Genomic DNA, 19,047 nt, shown 5'->3' with positions numbered 1-19,047 from the left:
TGCTGCTGCTCTGTGGTGTGGAATACTGGTAACAAATGCTGATTGGTGCTGACATTCAATATACTCTTTCTTAAAAAAATGAAATTCATTAATTACAGTGACATGGCTTACTTAAACTTGGCTTATCCAGGTAATTTTGCTGAAACCATATTTTTGATTTACTATGATTCCTGTTAATAGCAAATGGATAGGATAAGCCCTATACTAGAGCACTTTTAATTATTATTTTAGTTTATGTTAACTAGTTAAAAATTAATAATTTTGAGAAGTCACTATTGTAAGTAGGGTCAAATATTGTAAAGTAAAATTTATGTGCTTTCTTTTAAGACCTCATTTATTTACCCCTTTGTGAGATAGTTTCTGTGTTAATATTGCCTCAGGTTATTTCAAAGGTGATCTTTCACTGTGTGTGTGTGTGTGTGTGTGTGTGTGTGTGTGTGTGTGTGTGTGTGTGTTTAAAATTTGTGTCATTTGTTTTTTTCTCCCTTGTGAATTTTTCCATTTTTTCTTCATCTCTTTCTCCTTCCCTCCTTCTCTGCATTGGCCTGGTTACCTAAGTTCAGGTTTTTGGCTTGTTCCTCCTTATTGAAAATTGGCCCACTAATTTAGTCAAGTATATTATCATCTCTGCCACTTAGATACCTTTGTTTAGGAATTTTCCCCCACTTTTTCTCCTTTAAGAACATTTATATTTGTAACTTCAGGTTTTTATAATTCCCCTATGGCTTCCATTTTAAAAGATACTTCTCTAAGGTTTTTTCATGGGGTTTACATGGTACAAAGCAGTGACTAAACAGCAATTATATGCTGAAAAATCTCTTTTCTTGATTTTTGTATTGTTTGGAATATCATATGGATTGGCTTTTCATTTTCCATACCTAAGAGCAATCTTTCACTTACGACTTAGCTGTGTTGGACATGCAAAACTTATATGGTACTCGGATATCTTTTGGCCAAAGCATTACCTATCATGAGAGATTTATGATGGTGTATGTTTCTTTGTTTTTGCTAATTCCCACTGTAGACAAATTATTTAATTTTTAAAATATTTGTTTTATCAAATGTGTTTTTATCAAATATTTTTATCAAATATTTATCAAATATTTATCAAATATTTGTTTTATCAAATGTGTTTTATCAAATGTGTTTTATCAAATGTGTTTTTATCAAAATGTGCTTGGCTTTTTTGTATGCCTTTTACATGTTATTGCGGCAGAAAGCTAAGAATTTTTTTAGACAGATACTAGTATCTGTCTAAAAAGCTACTTTGTTTCCAGTGAAGCAAATATGTTACTATTAAAAATTTTTGCTTTTTATTTATAGTTAGATTATGCCTAGATTTTTGTTTTATTTTCTCTTTAATGTGTTGTGTATAGAAATTAAGCATGTACTGGTCTGGGAATCACTAGTCATGCTGGTTTCTCAAGAACCAGCTGTATAATAATTTTAGACAAATGTTGAAACTCTGTGTGCCTCATCTGTAAAATGATTTTTTAAACCTTTCTGGCTCTAAAATTTTATGATTTTCGTTGTTATACAAGTACATTGTTTTCTTTTTTTGAACCATCTTTTTTTTTGTTGGTTTTTTTTTTGTTGTTGGTTTTTTTTTTTTGTTTTTTTTAGGGCCACACCTGCAGCATATGGAGGTTCCCAGGCTAGGGGTTGAATCAGGGACGTAGCTACTGGCCTACGCCAGAGCCACAGAAACTCAGGATCCGAGCCTCGTCTGCGACCTACATACACCACAGTTCACGGCAACGCTGGATCCTTAACCCACTGAGCTAGGCCAGGGATCGAACCTACAACCTCATGGTTCCTAGTCGGATTCGTTTCCACTTTGCCACAGGACCTCCTTTATTTTTTTTGTTTTTTTGTTTGTTTTTTTTTTTAAATAGCTTGGGTGTTTATTTTGATTATACCTTAGGATCCTTTAAATCTGTCCGTTCCATCAAATAAAAATCATAACAGTGAGAAAGCTTTAAGAAAAAAAATAACTAGAAAGGAGAATGACATTGAATGTCTAGCATTCTCTGTATTTTAAATAAACTTGATTTACTTGAGCCACTATTCTTAAAACATGGTAAACATGGTCGATAAGAGAAATAAATAATAATAATACTTTTTGATATGAATGCTATAGGGATTTAAGTAAAAGTAAGTTAAGTTTCTTTGGCAGTATGCTTCTGAATAGACTTTTGTCTTATATTACATAAGAAAATACTGAGGAGGCACAAGTATTAGTAATCATAAGATTAATCATTGAAAAATAAGTAATTATGAGTATTTCTATGTATGTAAAGTGCATCTTACTAGGTTCATAGACCTGTATGCATTCACTTTCTCCTTTTAGTTTTTTATTTGTAACAGTATTATAGAAATATTACGTAATACATTTTTGGACAAAATACGTGACCACGGAAAACATGTAATGTTTAATTATTTTGTATTCCACTTACTGCTTTTATTGAAGAGATTAAATCTACAAGAGTCAGAAAAGGGCTTATTAATAAATTGGGAGTATTTTTCCTTAGTACTTTACCTAAAATATTTTCATGTAATTTGTCAATGTGTAATTAGTTTTGCTTAGCATTTATTGTTTCTCAAAAGTAGATTCTAATGTAAAATATTATGTGTACCCATTTCTAACTCTTTAAAGCATATTCAGCATATAATTTTCTTAATTAACTATTAAATAATCTAGAGCTTTCATATTTTTAAATGATTTGGGACACTTCGTTATACTATGACTACAGATTTAGAAAATATACTACCATATATTTAAATAGCATTTGATTATTTATAGGTTAATTTCAAACATCTTGTCCCAGTGTTATTATACAGATGTCTGTAACTAGGCATGGCAGATATTTATCTCCATTTTACACATGAGGAAACTCAAAACCAGTAGGTTACGTGACTTGCCCTAAAACAGGCAACTAAAAAACCCCCCACAAACCCGAAGGCTTTAGGTCTAGACTAGAGCCCTTAACCCTGTGCCACTACACTTTGAATAGCATTATGTTAAAATAGAATGAGTAAGTAATTAGGGTGATTCATTAGTGACTTTTTTTTTTCTTTTTTGGCCTCCGAGAGGCAAATGAAGTTCCCTGGCCAGGGATCAGATCCGAGCTGCAGTTGCAACCTAAGCATGTCTGCAGCAATGCCAGATCCTTAACCCACTAGGCTGGACTGGGGATCGAACCCACGTACCAAGGCTCCCAAGTGGCCACTGATCCGGTTGTGCCACAGTGGGAACTCCCAATAGTGACATTTTAATTCACACTATTTATCATATATAGGTCGTAGGATTTCTGTGTCGTGATATGTTATCATTTCATAAAGTTATTTAAATACTTTTTTTTTTTTTTTAATGTATGAAATAGGAGTTCCTACTGTGGTGCAACGGGATTGGCAACATCTCTGTAGCACTTAAGATTCGGGTTCAGTCCCTAGCCTGGTACAGCAGGTTAAAGGATTTGGCAGTGCTGCAGCTGCATAGGTCTCAACTGCAGCTCAGATCTGATCCCTAGCCTGGGAATTCCACATGCCCCAGGGCGGCCAATAAATAAATAAAACATATGAAATAACATATTTTCCTAAATCGTGGTACCACTGTTTTTCTTTACTTTTATCTCCATTAGGTAGACAAATTTCTTATCAGAGCACTAAATATCATTATTTTAGTTAATGGTAGAGATTTATTTTTCAAAAAGGTGCTCATAATTAAAAGTATTTTCCTTCCTCCCTCCCTTCTCTTCTCTCCCCCTCCCTCCCTTCTTGCTTCCTTTCCTTTATTCTTTTCTTAATATTGTTTTTAATTCACAAAGCTCCTGTGGAGGCCATATGGTTTCTCAGATTTAATTTAACTTTGGGTGGCATGATCATGTTATCACTCACTCATAAATTAATTTCTGTTTGTAGTTCATTGAAGAATTTCACAGTAAGGTCCCTTTTTTAATGCTTTTGATTATTATCTACAGTTAAAATTGATTCACTTTCTTTTTTTCTCAGAAACAGTGAATCACATTCCTCCATCATTTTATAAAAAAAAGTGAATATAATCATTTTACCTCTGTCCTTAATTCTATCAAGTTTTAGTTTATTTGCCCAACTGCTTAAATCTGAGCTAGATGTAAAAAATAATTAGTATACAATTAAAAATAAGATTTAAGGAGTTCCCTGGTGGACTAGCGGGTTAAGGATCCATGAATGTTACTGCTGTGGCTCGAGTCACTGCTGTGGTGCGAATTCAGTCCCTGGCCTGGGAGTGTTTGCATGCCGTGGCGGCAGCCAAAAAAATATGTGATTTAAATACAAGCTTTAAAAAGCATGCTGACCTATGTTTGGGGGCTAGCTTTACAGATTATCAGCTATATGATCCTGGATCTATTACTTTCCTTCTCTGGAGCTCACTTTTCTTCAGAAAGGATTAAGAGTTTCTGTATATATAAACTCTATATACATATGTATATATATATAAACTATATGTGTATGTGTATGTATAGTCTTACAAAAGAATATACACTCTAATTGGAGTAATTGATACTTACCCTTCTGTACTTAGCTTTTTTCACTCAGCAGTTTTTCTCAGACAATTCCTTATTAACATTGTTTCAATGGCTCAAAAATCCAATTTCAAATTGGTCAGAAGTTATTTTAATTTTTTTATATTAGAAATAATGCTGCATATAAAAATATAAAATATTTAAAAATCTTTTTATAAATGGGAGAGAGGATAAATTCCTTGTCGTGGACTCCCTGAATCAGAGAGGTTCTTCCCTGGATGGTTTTGGTGTTGCTGGCTTGCCTTTCCAGAAACAGTGCCTGACTGTTGGTATTCCCAAATACCATTGCCAAACCTGTGCTATCATACTTCTACATTCCACGTGGATCTTTTGTTTTTAATTTTTTAATTTTGCAAGATCTTATTTCCTTTAAAGTTACTGGGAACTTATCACTTACTGTTGTGTTGTATATGGTTTTAGATTTTATCATCATCTTATGCCACATAATATTTCAAATTCATATACTATGGCTATACTATAAATATGTATGCTCTGTATTATAGTGTTTTCTTGATGTTGTGGTTAATGTATGTTATTTGTAACTTTAAAAAATAGTTTTCTTTACGGTGGTGTTATGAAGATTTCATCTTACAATTTTTAACTTGCTCGTGTATGAAGTGGGTATAGTAAATGTGCTGACTCACTCACTCAGGCACACGTGCAGGAAGCGTCACATTCTCCCTATGAAGCCATCTGGGCCTCATCCTTCTTAGAGGGCAAAGGATAGGAGGCACAGAGTAGTAGCCTTGTGGCAACCTTATTTCTTCAATAGAAATTAGGCTGTTTAGAGTCTCTCTTCTAAAGTCATTTTTGGTAAATTATGTATATTCAAGATATAGCACAATGGACTCATACAGTAAACAATACAGAAAATAAAATGCGTAAAAATAGACTTAATTAATGTGCTGGTCTTACGAAAAATATTAAAAAAAAAAAAAACTCCTGAAGAACATAATGGATGATTTAAATTAAAAGTCATACGATGTTCCTGAATAGAAAACTCAAAGTAAAATCGTCAGTTTTCATAAATTAGCATTTTAGTTCAATACTCATAAAAATGCTAAGACTTTAAAAAAAAAAAAAAAACTGATTCTCTTCTTCTTGTGGAAAAATAAACATACAAAATTGTCCGGAAACACTGTGAAAACAATTTTGCAGGAGTTCCTGTTGTGGCACGGCGGAAATGAATCCGACTAGTAACCATGAGGTTGCGGGTTTGATCCCTGGCCTCGCTCAGTGGGTTAAGGGTCCAATATTGCCATGAGCTGTGGTATAGGTCGCAGACACAGCTTGGATCCCGAGGTGGCTGTGGCTGTGGCTTAGGCCGGCAGCTATAGCTCCGGTTAGACTCCTAGCCTGGGAATCTCCATATGCCATGGGTATGGGCCTAAAAAAATTTTTCTTTTGCAAGGAGGGTGAACCACCTTTACTAGCCAGAAAAAAATTCTGCAAAGCTTCTATAATTAGAGTAATTATTGGCACAGATTATATGGAATAATGAAGCAGAATAAAAATCTAAAACTAGACCAAAATATACATAGCTGTCCAGAGAGATCCCTTCCTCTTCTGTGTCATGTGAGGACACAGTGAGAAGGCCTGTCTATGAACCACAGGACAGGCCCTCACCAGAGTCAATCTGTGCCTTGCTCTTAGACTTTCCAGCTTCCAGAACTGTGAGAAACAAATTCCTCTTGTTTATAAACCACTCAGTTTATGCTATTTTTGTTATAGCAGCCCAAATGGATTGAGACAGGGGCCTTTAGCATTCGCTAAAATTTTTGTGTGCCTGATCTGCCCTCAGTGACCTCATCACCTCTCAAAGGTCCCAGCTTCTAATACTGTCACCTTGAGGTTAGGATTTCAGTATAAGAATTTCGGGGGGACATAAATATTCAGAGCATAGCAGTCACATCACATCAGTGGGAGAAACACAGACTGTTTAATAACACATTGGGACAGTTGGTTAACTATCTGAAGTAAAATTGAAACCAAGGCTTTAAAAAACAAAACAAAACTATGTTAATGAAACTGGAAATGTATAAGAAGGAAATGTGAATGAAATAGAGGAGCCCTAAGAGAAAATGGTTGAGTTTGACTGTTAGAAAAGAATTTCTCCATAACAAAAATCAGTGTAAACAGAATTAAAAGACAAAAATATATGCTGAGAGAAAACATTGCAAGTCATATTACAGAGGTCTAATTTTGACTTACAAAGGACTCCTATTTGATAAGATTTGATAAGGAAAAGTTTATAAGAAATTTCATAAGAAAAGGACTAACCAGCCACTTGGTGGGAAAATGGAGAAAGGGTATAAATAGATCGTTCACATAGAAAGAACTACAGATGTCTCTACACCATATGGAATGATGCAAACCCCATGGTAATGGAGATGCACATGAAAACTAGACCAGGAGTTCCCATTGTGGCTCAGTGATAACTAACTGACTAGTACCCATGAGGACGCAGGTTCAAGCCCTGGCCCTGCTCAGTTGGTTAAGGATCTGGCAGTGCGGTGAGCCTCGGTATAGGTCACAGACACAGCTCAGATCTGGCGTGGCTGTGATGTAGGCTGACAGCTGCAGCTCCAATCTGACCTCTAGCCTGAGAACTTCCATATGCCACAGATACGACCCTAAAAAGAAAATAAATAAATAAGACTAGACCAGTATATCATTATTTGGTACCTGCCAGATTGTCAGAAATCCAAAAGTTTGATTATATGTACCATGGGCTAGTGTCACCTGTGAGGAAATTGGCCCTTAAGGCATTGCTGGTTGGAGTCTTCATGAGTAGACTTTCCCTATGGTGGGTAATTTGGTTATGTCTAGCAAAATTATAAACATGAATTCTCTTCTCTGACCTCTTGTTTTCGCTTCTAGGAATAGATTTACTCCTTTATATTTCTTTAGAATCACTTGTGTGCGAATGGGGTTAGATAAGGTTATTTACAGCATTCATTGTCATGGTAAGATCTCAGAAACTACCTAAATATCCATCAGTAGAGAATTGGATCAGTATATTATGGTATAGCTATAACATGGGATCCTGTACAGCTACGTAAGAGAAAAAAGTTCTATGAAGTGCTAGGGAAAGATCTTTAAGTTATGTTAAGTAAAAAAAAGCATTGTATAGCACAGTGGGTATAATATGCTTCCATTCATATAGAAAGGGGAAAGAAAAACATATATAGTATTGCATTGTATATGCATAAAAATTCTCTGGAAGGAGAAATAAGAATAATATCTTTTGATGTTTAAACTTTATGAATTTATTACCTAGTGAAAAAATATAGTAGTTGTTGAGCAATATAAAAGCTTCTTAATTCTGGTTGTACTTTTCTTAACAGTAGTTTACCATTACTCAGAATAAAATCCAAGGGCTTTATGTGATCTGACCTCTGCTTAACCCTGATCTCATCTCGAGGCAGCCTTTCTCATCAGCTCAGCCACACTGGCCTTCTTGCTTTGCATGGCACCCTCCTTTACTTCATTCATTTTCCGCTCACACATACCAGACAGGTATTTGCAGGACTATCTAAAATTCTGAAAGAGTGTATCCTCTCCCCTTGCTCTGACCTCTGCTCTTGTGCTTCAGTTTTCTTTATAACACTGCTACCTGACATTACTCTCTCTTCTCTGTTTTTTTCGTTGTCTGTTTCCCCCACAAGACTATAAGCTCCTTTAAGACAAGGACTTGGTCTTGTTTGTTGCTGTAACCCATCACCATGATCAATTCCTGCACTTAAGAATGCTCAGCGAATACTAATAGTGGAAAAGTACTGAAATAACATTATATTCTGAGACAATTATATAGGATTTTAGGCTAACTGATAATCAAAGACTTAAAGACACTGCATTTTCTAGTAATTTCTAATGTACCTCTGAGTATTTGCTAATAATTATGTCTGCTTGGTTATTTGTTTTTGTTTTTTACAATGAACCAGGCGAGTTTCACTGTACTCTCTTATTCTGGAAAGAACCATATAAAATTCTTTTTTTTTATTTTTTTTATTTTTTTAAGAGCCACACCTGCAGCATATGGAAGTTCCCCGGGCTAGGGGTCTAATTGGAGCTACAGCTGCTGGCCTATGCCACAGCCACAGCAACACCAGATCCGAGCCAAGTTTGCAACCTACATATGCCACAGCTCACAGCAACGCCGGATCCTTAACTCACTGAACAAGGCAAGGATTGAACCTGCACCTCATGGTTCCTAGTCAGATTCGTTTCTACTGTGCCACAATGGGAACTCCCCATATGAAATTCTTGATTGAGAAATAATAGTTCCCTACCTATCCCCAATAATATCTTAAACTTTGGTTCTCATTCCTTTCACTAATGATAATATCATTTTTTAAAGAATTCTCGTTACTGAATTGTAGAAGACAGTTTGTTTTTATTGTACTGGTGTTATTTAAATGAGTTGAATATTTAATTATGGAAATGGAGGAGATATGACAATATTTTCCATTCATGACTACCAGATCAGGCTATCCTGATATATATATAGCACCACTCAAACTTGAGAAAGCTTATTTCTGTTAAAATTTAGAATTATTAAGTCCAAATTAGAGCATGCAAAACAGTAAGGAAATAAAAAATGGAATACTTCCCTATTTAGAAGTCTATGAAAATTGTATATTTCATATAAAATATTTTTTAAATTTACTTTGTTGCATCTCATTGCAACAGATGGCGGCCAAATACACTGTTAAGAATTTAAAACAAATAATTGTAATGGTATCTTCAGTTTCCCCAAATAGAAATTATTACCATATTCAATTGATAAAGTCTTAAATTTTTGTGATCTGGTCTTAGCGAGAAATATCACAATATGTGAATAGGATTTAAAATATTAGACCTTTTTGATAACATCTTTCTTTTCTTTTTCTTTCTTCTTTTTTTTTTTTAATTACACCAGGTAGTTTTGGATGTTGGTTGTGGAACTGGAATTCTCTCTATGTTTGCTGCGAAAGCTGGAGCAAAGAAGGTTCTTGGCGTTGATCAGTCCGAAATACTTTACCAAGCAATGGATATCATAAGGTAGATGTGTTTTTAAAGTCTTGATTTAAGATTATTTTTAAATTTGGTGATTAAGAAATTTTCTTATCTGCAACAGCTGTCTAATTCAGACTCAAGACACTTGTCTTTTAGTAAAAATTCATTGCACAATAGTAAGATTTTAAGTTGGATTGAGCTAGACATGTTTGAGCAGTGAATAATCCTTTCGCTGTTCTCACTAATGAGAATTATTTTTATATAATTTTCTGCCCTTCCAATTATGGCTATAAATATACTAATTACAATAAAATACAGTTAGAAATCACTGACACATAGGGTAATAATGTCAGAGGACTCTATAAAAGCCAATATATAATATTTCCCTTAGTAAATAGCAGTTAGACCGAAAAGACTAAGGATTATTTTTTCTTTTTGACAGCACTAGCCCTTGTGCCTCCTCAAATTAAAATAAGTAAATTCCAAAATGGCTACAAACAAGTTAGAGTAGATTTAATTTTATTCACTAATAATAGCTCTTCTCCGAGGAATTAAGTTAGTGACCAAGCCGCTGCAGTGACAATGCTGGATCCTTAACCGGCTGTGCCACAAGAGAACTCCAAAAATTTATTGTTGATAGTAAGGTTATAGTAAGACATTTCTATTAGACATTCTAATCTTATGAAAGACCATGTCTATTTATGTATTAATTTGTCGTTTTTGCTTTCTGCAGGGTTAGACTTGATGTGTTCTCATTTTAATTCTTTTATGGAAAACAAGGAAAAGGAGAGTGATGATTCATTTTACTTTGTTTTCATTTTATTTTCACAGAAGTCTTGATTCCTAGTGACTTTCAGAAATATATTTATACAAGGATTATATTCATATTCTTTGTGTATAAAATTTAGTGCTGTAGTTTATGGAAATTTTGCTTGAGAGCATTTATTGGAAATGACTTAGCAATTTCAGGTGCTTCAATTTAATAATAAAAATTGCTACCATTAATTTAGTACTTTCTATTGAATTTCTTTTGAGGTAGGTACAAAAATTGTATATTATTATTTTTGTTATAGAGATTAATAAATTGAGACACAAATTATGAACTTGTTATTTGCAGTGAGCCCAGGCAACCTGACTCCTCAGCCAGTTTACTGTGCTGTATCTCCGCTTAACTACCCACAGGACATCTATTGGTTGCATTCAATAGTTGGCTTTACTCAGAACCCAGAGAATTTGAAAATCAGGCCTTTTTGTTTTGGATAAGCCATCATTGTACTTTTCTTCAGAGATATTCTCCTTTGCCTTTTTTATATTGTGAAAAGATAGCTCTTTCAATAGTGTTCATAGCATCTCTCCTTTGTCTTTCATTCAGAAATTTGCAATTTCTAAAAAGACCAAAAAAAAAAAAGGAGTTCCCGTTGTGGCTCAGCAGGTTAGGAATCCAACTAGTATCCTTAAGGATGCAGGTTTGATCCCTGACCTCACTCAGTGGGTTAAAGGATCTGGTGTTATCACAAGCTTTGGCATAAGTCATGGATGCAGTTCGGATCCACAGCATTGCCGTGGCTGTGGTGTAGCACTGATTTGACCCCTAGCCTGGGAACCTCCATATGCCACATGAGTGTGGCCCTAAAAAGAAAAAAGAAAAGAAATTTACACTGTGGGGCGAGATAACCTCTGTTCTTCTGTTTGTGAATGTATCTATAAAAGAATGTGTAGGAAGCAGTTTATTGTTAATATCCCCAGCATTTGCAGCTCACTGTTCTTCTAGCTGAGGAGGCAGAATAGCCTACTTCTTTCAGCATCTGGATTCTCATGACTTTGACTTCTAATTTTGGCTTTTTGACTAATTAGCTTTATGGTAATGGGCATATCGCTTAACTTCTTTAACCCTAGTTTCTTATTTATAAAATGGGGTTGATCGTAATACCTGTCTCACAAGATTGCTGTAAGGATTGAATCCATTTATGCTGCTTTGCAAAGTGGCTGACAAGTAACTGCTTAGTAATGTTACTAGTAATTGTAAATATTCATTCACAGTAATAGTGGTATGTTTGGCTTGGCGCCAGTGCCTCAAATAGTATTCTACATTTGGTTGGTTCTGTTTCTAAAATGGTTATTTCTTGCAGTTATTCCTACCAACATAGGATGCTTCTCTTTTCTGTGTTCTTTCTATTTCACAATCTCTATTGTCTTAGATCATAAAGCTTTACACTTTAGCCAGTTTTATTCTGTATTTATTCTCCTCCCTTGAAATCTACTCTCAGCTTCTGTTGTACTTGTCTATTATTGCATATTGGAGCTTTCTAGAACTATCTTCAATCACTGAAAACAACTCTTCTGATTATCAGGCTGTGAATTGTCTTTAGCCATTCTGAGGCTCCTTTCTCTGCCAAAAATCCGTACACAGGAGTTCCCGTCGTGGCGCAGTGGTTAACGAATCCGACTAGGAACCATGAGGTTGCGGGTTCGATCCCTGTCCTTGCTCAGTGGGTCAAGGTTCCGGCGTTGCCGTGAGCTGTGGTGTAGGTCGCAGACGCGGCTCAGATCCTGCGTTGCTGTGGCTCTGACGTAGGCTGGCAGCTACAGCTCCGATTAGACCCCTAGCCTGGGAACCTCCACATGCCGCGGGAGCGGCCCAAGAAATGGCAAAAAGACAAAAAAAAAACAAAAACAAAAAAAACCCCAAAAAATCCGTACACAGCAGGATTTCTATAAAACTCCATAAGCCTACCTCCATAAGAAGTACTTTAGGAGTTCCCATCGTGGCGCAGTGGTTAACGAATCCGACTAGGAACCATGAGGTTGCGGGTTCGGTCCCTGCCCTTGCTCAGTGGGTTAACGATCCGGCGTTGCCGTGAGCTGTGGTGTAGGTTGCAGACGCGGCTCGGAACCAGCGTTGCTGTGGCTCTGGTGAAGGCTGGTGGCTATAGCTCTGATTCAACCCCTAGCCTGGGAACCTCCACATGCCGTGGGAGCGGCCCAAGAAATAGCAAAAAAAAAAAAAAAAGTACTTTAAATTCTAAAAGATGGATATTTTTAAAATACATATTTTATTGTTTTAAATACATTCAACTTACAATCCTTGAATTGTGTTCAAAATAATAAAATATTTTTTATCTTTTCTTTATTTAAAAAAGATCTAACATTTCTGAAGAAAGAATTTAGAATGGAGTAAGTTTTGGTTTTAATGTACACTGACATTTATATTAGAGCTTATATGAAAATTGTGTGCGTGCGTGTATATATATATATAAATTAGGGTTTAAGAAGAAGGTTAGGCTTGTGGTTCTGAGGTTGCAGACATGAGTCAAGTAGAATATGGATTTTCAAAGATGTTATATAAGCAGGTGCAAATAGAGCTCAAAGTGATAAATGGAAGGAATGAGAAATTATTTCTTATTCTTGCTGTCACATTCAAACTCTGCAGTGAATGATCGTTTTAGAGCCATAAACTTACCTAAGGATAGCAAAGCTACTCATTTGCCAGACAGTTGTATCCACTGCTCACCCTCAGGAAGCAGGAATAGCTTCTGGTAATGTTTTTACCATTATCACTCTGGCTGCCTTTGGTTTCTCATTGACTTTGCTATGGAGTAGTTCATTATTCAGACTTTTAGATGTTATTGCAGAGGAGTTTTCATGAGAATGTTGATCCATCATATGGCTACAATGCAGTACTTTCAATCTCAGTATGACATTAAAGATGTCGTCTTTTTTATTGCCTGTGCCTAGAATACTGTTAGAAATGAAACATTAGGAAAAGCCTAGAAAATATTTCTATCTGTTGTCATGTTTATGTAAGTGTCATTCTCTAGATTCTAGGGCAGGAGCTTTGTCTTTTTAATACTTTTTATCCCCAACACCTAGCAAAGCATCTTACACGTGGTAGATACTTAGTAAAAGACTTTTGGGAAGAATAAAGTAACATAGCATAATGATTTTAAGGATAATGGTATATATAAGATTTGGAGCAAGACATTCTTAATGTTTTTCAAATCCATCTTTCTCTTAAGTCCATACCTTAATTCACATTCTTAAATTTCTCACTGGAATTAATGCATCTGCACATAAGTAGCTCACTTGTTTGTACTCTGTCTTTGCTTCCCATGGCTCTGTCATCTACTCCCTTAGGGCAGCTAGATTGATATCCCTACAGGTTCTCTTCTCTTTTAAATAGAAAAAGGAAGAATGGGTAAACAAGTTGTTTTTGCGTTGGGAAGACATGAGAGATCGTATGGGAGAAACTAAAAATTACCTATGATTCTGGTATAAGGTATCACTATCGGCATTTTGGTAAGGTTTTTTAAACACTTGGGTCATAAGAGATGCAGTACATAGAAATGTAAACTTTACTGCAATATCAGCCACTGAGGGTTAGATAGAGATTTTTCTCTCATTCATATATGTGCCCCAACCACCTGGAAGAGTATCAGGCACACACAGGTAGGTATTCAGTGTAATCAGTGAATGAATGAAGGAATTTTCAAGACCCAGGACATCAAACGATCAAAGCCAGGTGAATCATCAACACCAAAGACTGTAAACCCATTGTCTCTGCTTGAATCCAGATTCTTTTCCTCATTTTTCCCCTTTGTAGTAGAAGCTGAGCTGTTGATAATTTTAAGCAATAAATATCCTATGTTTGTAATTCCATAGCTATATCCCTATAAACACAAATGATAAACTTAGAAGGATGGCAGCTCATTGACTAGCCAGCCTTGTTTTGATTTCATGTCTGGCTCCTGCATTGAAATTATCTGCATGGTGGTATTTATTGTTTATAAGATATATATTATATTTTCCCCTGTCTCACATAATTAAGGGTCCTTGTTTTTTTGTTGACATTTACAAATGGAGGGCTAGATAATTTAATAAAGGTAACCAGTATGGGTTTTCTCTCATCTCCTTCAGGAGAAGAGAGGGAGATCCATTCTGGGCACCACTTTTCCTATGATTATCTAGTTCCATTGTCCCTTCCACTTGATACACCTCTTGACTCCAGGGATTTGTGTTGTGAAGAATGGCTCCCACCTCCACCATAATCTCTGATATGTGCACTGAGCACTGCATCATTCTTCATGAGTTTGCCTAAGTGGTTTAATTCCCCTTTTTTTCTCACTAAATTACCCAAATCTTGTATATTGCCTTCTAGAATCTCCATGTGGTTATCAGTTTATTGCATTTTATATTACTTTACTGTCATTTTTGGCATGCTGGAACAAGAGAGAAATACGTATTCTTGGATGCCATAGTGGGTTGAAAGCAAAGTAATATTATATCTTGTGTATTTTTATATCAGGATATTCCCTCCCTGTCCCCCAAGCCCCCTCCCCCACCCACAATATGCTTTTTTAAATGTATCACCTGTGTGTTCTTCTGGGTGAACTTTATAATAATTTTATCACCAACTTTAAATGCCCTCTACTTGATAAGATGTCCATTGTATGAACTCCCATGGTTTGTAAGCAGACTTTATAGTGTTTGCATCTCTCTCCCTGCTAGACCATGTTCTTCCTTAGAACCTAGAGCATGTCTTTTACCAGAATCACATCGGGCAGAAGTACATTATAAATTTTATCCTATATTTCCCATTCTAAAAATCCTGAAATGGTTCTTTATTGTCTCTAAATAAAATCTGGATGCCTTAGATCCTGTTGTGGCTCAGCAGATTATGAACGCTTTAAGCATCCTTGAGAATGCGGGCTCAATCCTTGGCCTCGCTCAGTGGTCTAGGATCTGGCATTGCCTCAAGCTGTGGCTCGGATCCCTTGTGGCTGTGGTTATGGTGTAATCAGGCAGCTACAGCTCCAGTTCAAGCCCTAGCCTGGGAACTTCCATATGTTTCAGGTGCAGCTCTAAAAAGAAAAAAAAGTCTGGACTCCTTAGCATCGCTGTAACTACCTTTCAACTCTTTCACTATGTACTATCTCTTGTTGCTCTCATCATACTAAACTATTTATAGTTCTTCAAATTTGTGATTTTTCTCCCATACACATGCACATACACACAGAGGCAGTTTGTGGAGAGATGAGGCCCCCTCCTTTACCCCCATATCCATGTATATATATATATATATCTTTGTGGATGCTTTGTCTTTTCCTAACTGAGCTCAAATGTCACTTAGTTAAGGGCATATTATATGAACTCCTATAGTTCCCTATGTTCTGCACTGTTCTGACTCCCTTAGACCATGTTTTTGAGAGCTTGGGCTATATCTTCTACTTCTGAATGCCCAGTATCAGATAATTAATCATGATGACATCCCTGTATCATGAGATAAAAGTTAAATTGCTACTTTTAAGATAGGAAATAATATAGGATACTGTTCGTCGTTCTAACAGAATTTCCACTCAGAAAAATAGATAATATGAGTGTTTATTGGATTAGTTAAAAGACTTAACATATCCTTTTTATTATAATGTGGTATTCTGTAGATTAAAGCTATGCTAGTTTTTGAGCAGGTGTTTCCAGAGATAGAATTCATTTAGAATGCTTTTATGCTAAAGTAAGGTTTAGTGATTGGCCACTTGAGAAAAGTAAGAAAAATCTATAGTTTTTTTCACAAATGGTAAATCAGGTCATGATTAAGATAAACAGTCTCATAAAAGGGGTTATCTCTGTGAATGATATCGGTGTTGTGATGTTTTAACACAGAATTACTGGGAATTACAGCTTTTGTGTTTTTTTTCCCTGTGTATTCCCTGAAATCTTAATCTTTCCAGTTACATTTATATTTGAACAAGTAATTATTGATGCAAATAGGATTATGACTTGTAGCAGACAGTACACAGCCTGAGGCAAATGGCCTTTTATAGGACACATCTTGTTTCAGCATAAGCATTCTGAAGATAGTTATGAGCAGTGGGAACATTTTGCTCTTTTAAGAAGACTGCTTTTTGTTTCCTTTGAAGTGTTTGTAATTATTAAAGCCTGAATGAATATTTCAGTAAATTGTAAGCAGCTAACTACAGCGTTTTATCAGAGAAAATTTTTATTAAATGCTTCTTTGAAAAAACTCAGATATGATATAAACATCCTTGTTTGCCTTTGTGTGAAATAAAACGTATGTATTAAAAAGTGCACAACATAAGTTATATGTTATAATATGCAGAAGTATGGATAAATAACAGGAAATAGAACATGACCAGCACTTTAAAATTCCTCCCATCTCCATTTGCCCTTTCTCGGTCTACTGCTGTCCCTGCCTGATGGAGGTAACTACCATCCTGACTTTCCTAGTAATCACTTCTTTTGTATTGCTTTATATTCTAACCACTTAAATGGGCATTCATTTAAGGTAGTTGAGTTTACTCGGTTTTTTGATCTTTAAGTAAACGAAATTATATATTGTGCATTCTTTTTGTCTACTTTGGTTCAACATTATTTTTAGTGTTCATTCATGTTTATCATTATATAGAATTCCAATGATGAATACATCACAATTTATCTTTCCTGTTCTTTTTTTTGTCTTTTGTCCTTTTAGGGCTGCACCTGCAGCATATGGAGGTTCCCAGGCTAGGGGTCTAATCAGAGCTGTTGCTGCCAGCCTACACCAGAGCCACAGCAACACCAGATCCGAGCCGCGTCTGAGACCTACACCATGGCCCGCAGCAACACTGGGTCCTTAACCCACCGAGCGAGGCCAGGGATCTAACCTGCAACCTCATGGATCCTAGTTGGATTTGTTTTCACTCCACCATGACAGGAACTCCATATCTTACTGTATCTTGTATCTTACCTTGCTGAATTTGTTTATCAGTCCTTCACTTTTGAGTGGAGGCTTTAGGTTTTCTATATGTAATATCATGTCATCTGTATGCAATGACAGTTTTACTTCTTCCCTTCCCATTTGGATACCCTTTATTTCTTCTTCTTGCAGAGTGCGTATGAGAAATAGCTAGTGAATACCGTTGGGCAATGCTAAATAATTTGATTGTAGGAGAATTTCAAATTTTATAAAACATGTAATATTTTGTTATTTGTAATAATACCGTTACTATTATGTAGTGCTTAAGGGTTTGTGCATAGCTTTGGCAAATATTTCATCCTTATAATAGACTGCCAAGTGTTTAGGGAAGGTATCATCTCTCTGGTTTATTCATGAGCACACAGGCTCCATGAGATTGTTATATGATTTGGTGAAGATCACTAACAAGTGCTAGAGGATGTGGAATTCAGAGCAAGAGATTCTGCCTCTGTCTCTTCACTATGACATGCTTCTCTTCAAAGTGTACTTTGGTTGTCTCTCCACCTTTCCCCCCTCCCTTATTTATTTATTTATTTATTTGAAAGAAAGATCCACTAACTTTATTGACATATATTCTTAATAGAATTTGGGTTTCTTTTCATGCTGAAGTTTTACATTCTTTTTCTTTTTTAATATATGTATTCTTTTCTATCATGGTCTATCCCAGGAGACTAGATATAGTTCCTTGTGCTATACAGTAGAGCCTTATTGTTTATCCATTCTAAATGCAATAGTTTGCATCTACTAACCCCAAACTCCCAGCCTATCCCACTCCCTCCTCCCGCCCCCTTGGCAACCACAAGTGTATTCTCTAGTTTGTGTGGGAAGTTTTAAATACTGATTTAATTGTATTGTCATATTAACCAGAAACATTCTTGGGTGTTCATGGAGTAACTGAAAAACAAGTATAGTGCCCAGGGAATAAAGAAACTTGGAGGAAACATACTTTTGGATTCCATAAAATAACATGAACAGTTTTCAAGAAATTATGTAATTTGATTAGTCTTCAGAATCTGTTTAACACACTAATTTAATCATTATGACAATTTTTCAGACTAAATAAACTTGAAGATACTGTTACTCTAATTAAAGGAAAAATAGAAGAAGTCCGTCTTCCTGTAGAAAAAGTGGATGTTATTATATCCGAGTGGATGGTAAGTGTTTGCGGAAAAAGACCCACTTTTTTTAGTTTTTAAAAAAGACAGGAAAGTAGCAGGTTTTCTGCACTTAGTTATATTTGATAAATGTGAGAATGGTGGCATTATTTTTAAAAACAGCTATTCTTTTTATGGTAGTTTACTCTGAAATTTATAATGATTTTTATAAAGAAAAGGATAGGAGTTCCCATTGTGGCACAGTGGAAACGAATCCGACTAGGAACCATGAGGTTGCAGGTTTGATCCCTGGCCTCACTCAGTGGGCTAAAGATTCGGCATTACCATGAGCTGTGGTGTAGGTCGCAGACGCGGCTCAGATCTGGCATTCTGTGGCTGTGGCATAGGCTGGCAGCTGTAGCTCCGATTGGACCGCCTCGCCAGGGAACCTCCATATGCCATGGGTGCAGCCCTAGAAAAGACAAAAATAAAGGAGGATAAATTAAACTTTTATACTTGGAGAATCATAATAAGGAATTATTATTTTTCTACATTTCTAGATTTGTAGAGACCTAATATGTTTGCCTGAAAACCTACAAGGACTGTTTATGTCAAAATAATGCTTTGTTGCCACTATTGC

The 19,047-nt window shown here is 35.8% G+C and overlaps 1 protein-coding gene across 6 annotated transcripts in view; it reads left to right on the top strand.

The window, feature by feature from the left end:
• Positions 1-19,047, top strand: part of PRMT3 (protein arginine methyltransferase 3) — a 138,983-nt gene that overhangs the window by 20,597 nt on the left and 99,339 nt on the right. For all 6 annotated transcript variants that reach the window (XR_014837186.1, XR_014837187.1, XM_085011750.1 and 3 more), the window contains 2 exons: positions 9,487-9,608; positions 18,368-18,467. Coding sequence is in view for 4 of the 6 variants with exons in the window: in XM_085011750.1 (XP_084867876.1) it covers positions 9,487-9,608; positions 18,368-18,467 (222 nt within the window). In the remaining 2 variants the exon portion in view is untranslated. The remainder of the gene's footprint in view (positions 1-9,486; positions 9,609-18,367; positions 18,468-19,047) is intronic.

Source organism: Sus scrofa, chromosome 2 (genome assembly GCF_054392235.1).
Source record: "Sus scrofa isolate SSC_HxYL_T2T_F1_AM1 chromosome 2, Sscrofa_HxYL_maternal_Yorkshire_Landrace_v2.0, whole genome shotgun sequence".
In the NCBI taxonomy this organism is placed as follows: Eukaryota; Metazoa; Chordata; class Mammalia; order Artiodactyla; family Suidae; genus Sus; species Sus scrofa.
This window is presented reverse-complemented; position numbering and strand designations above follow the sequence as displayed.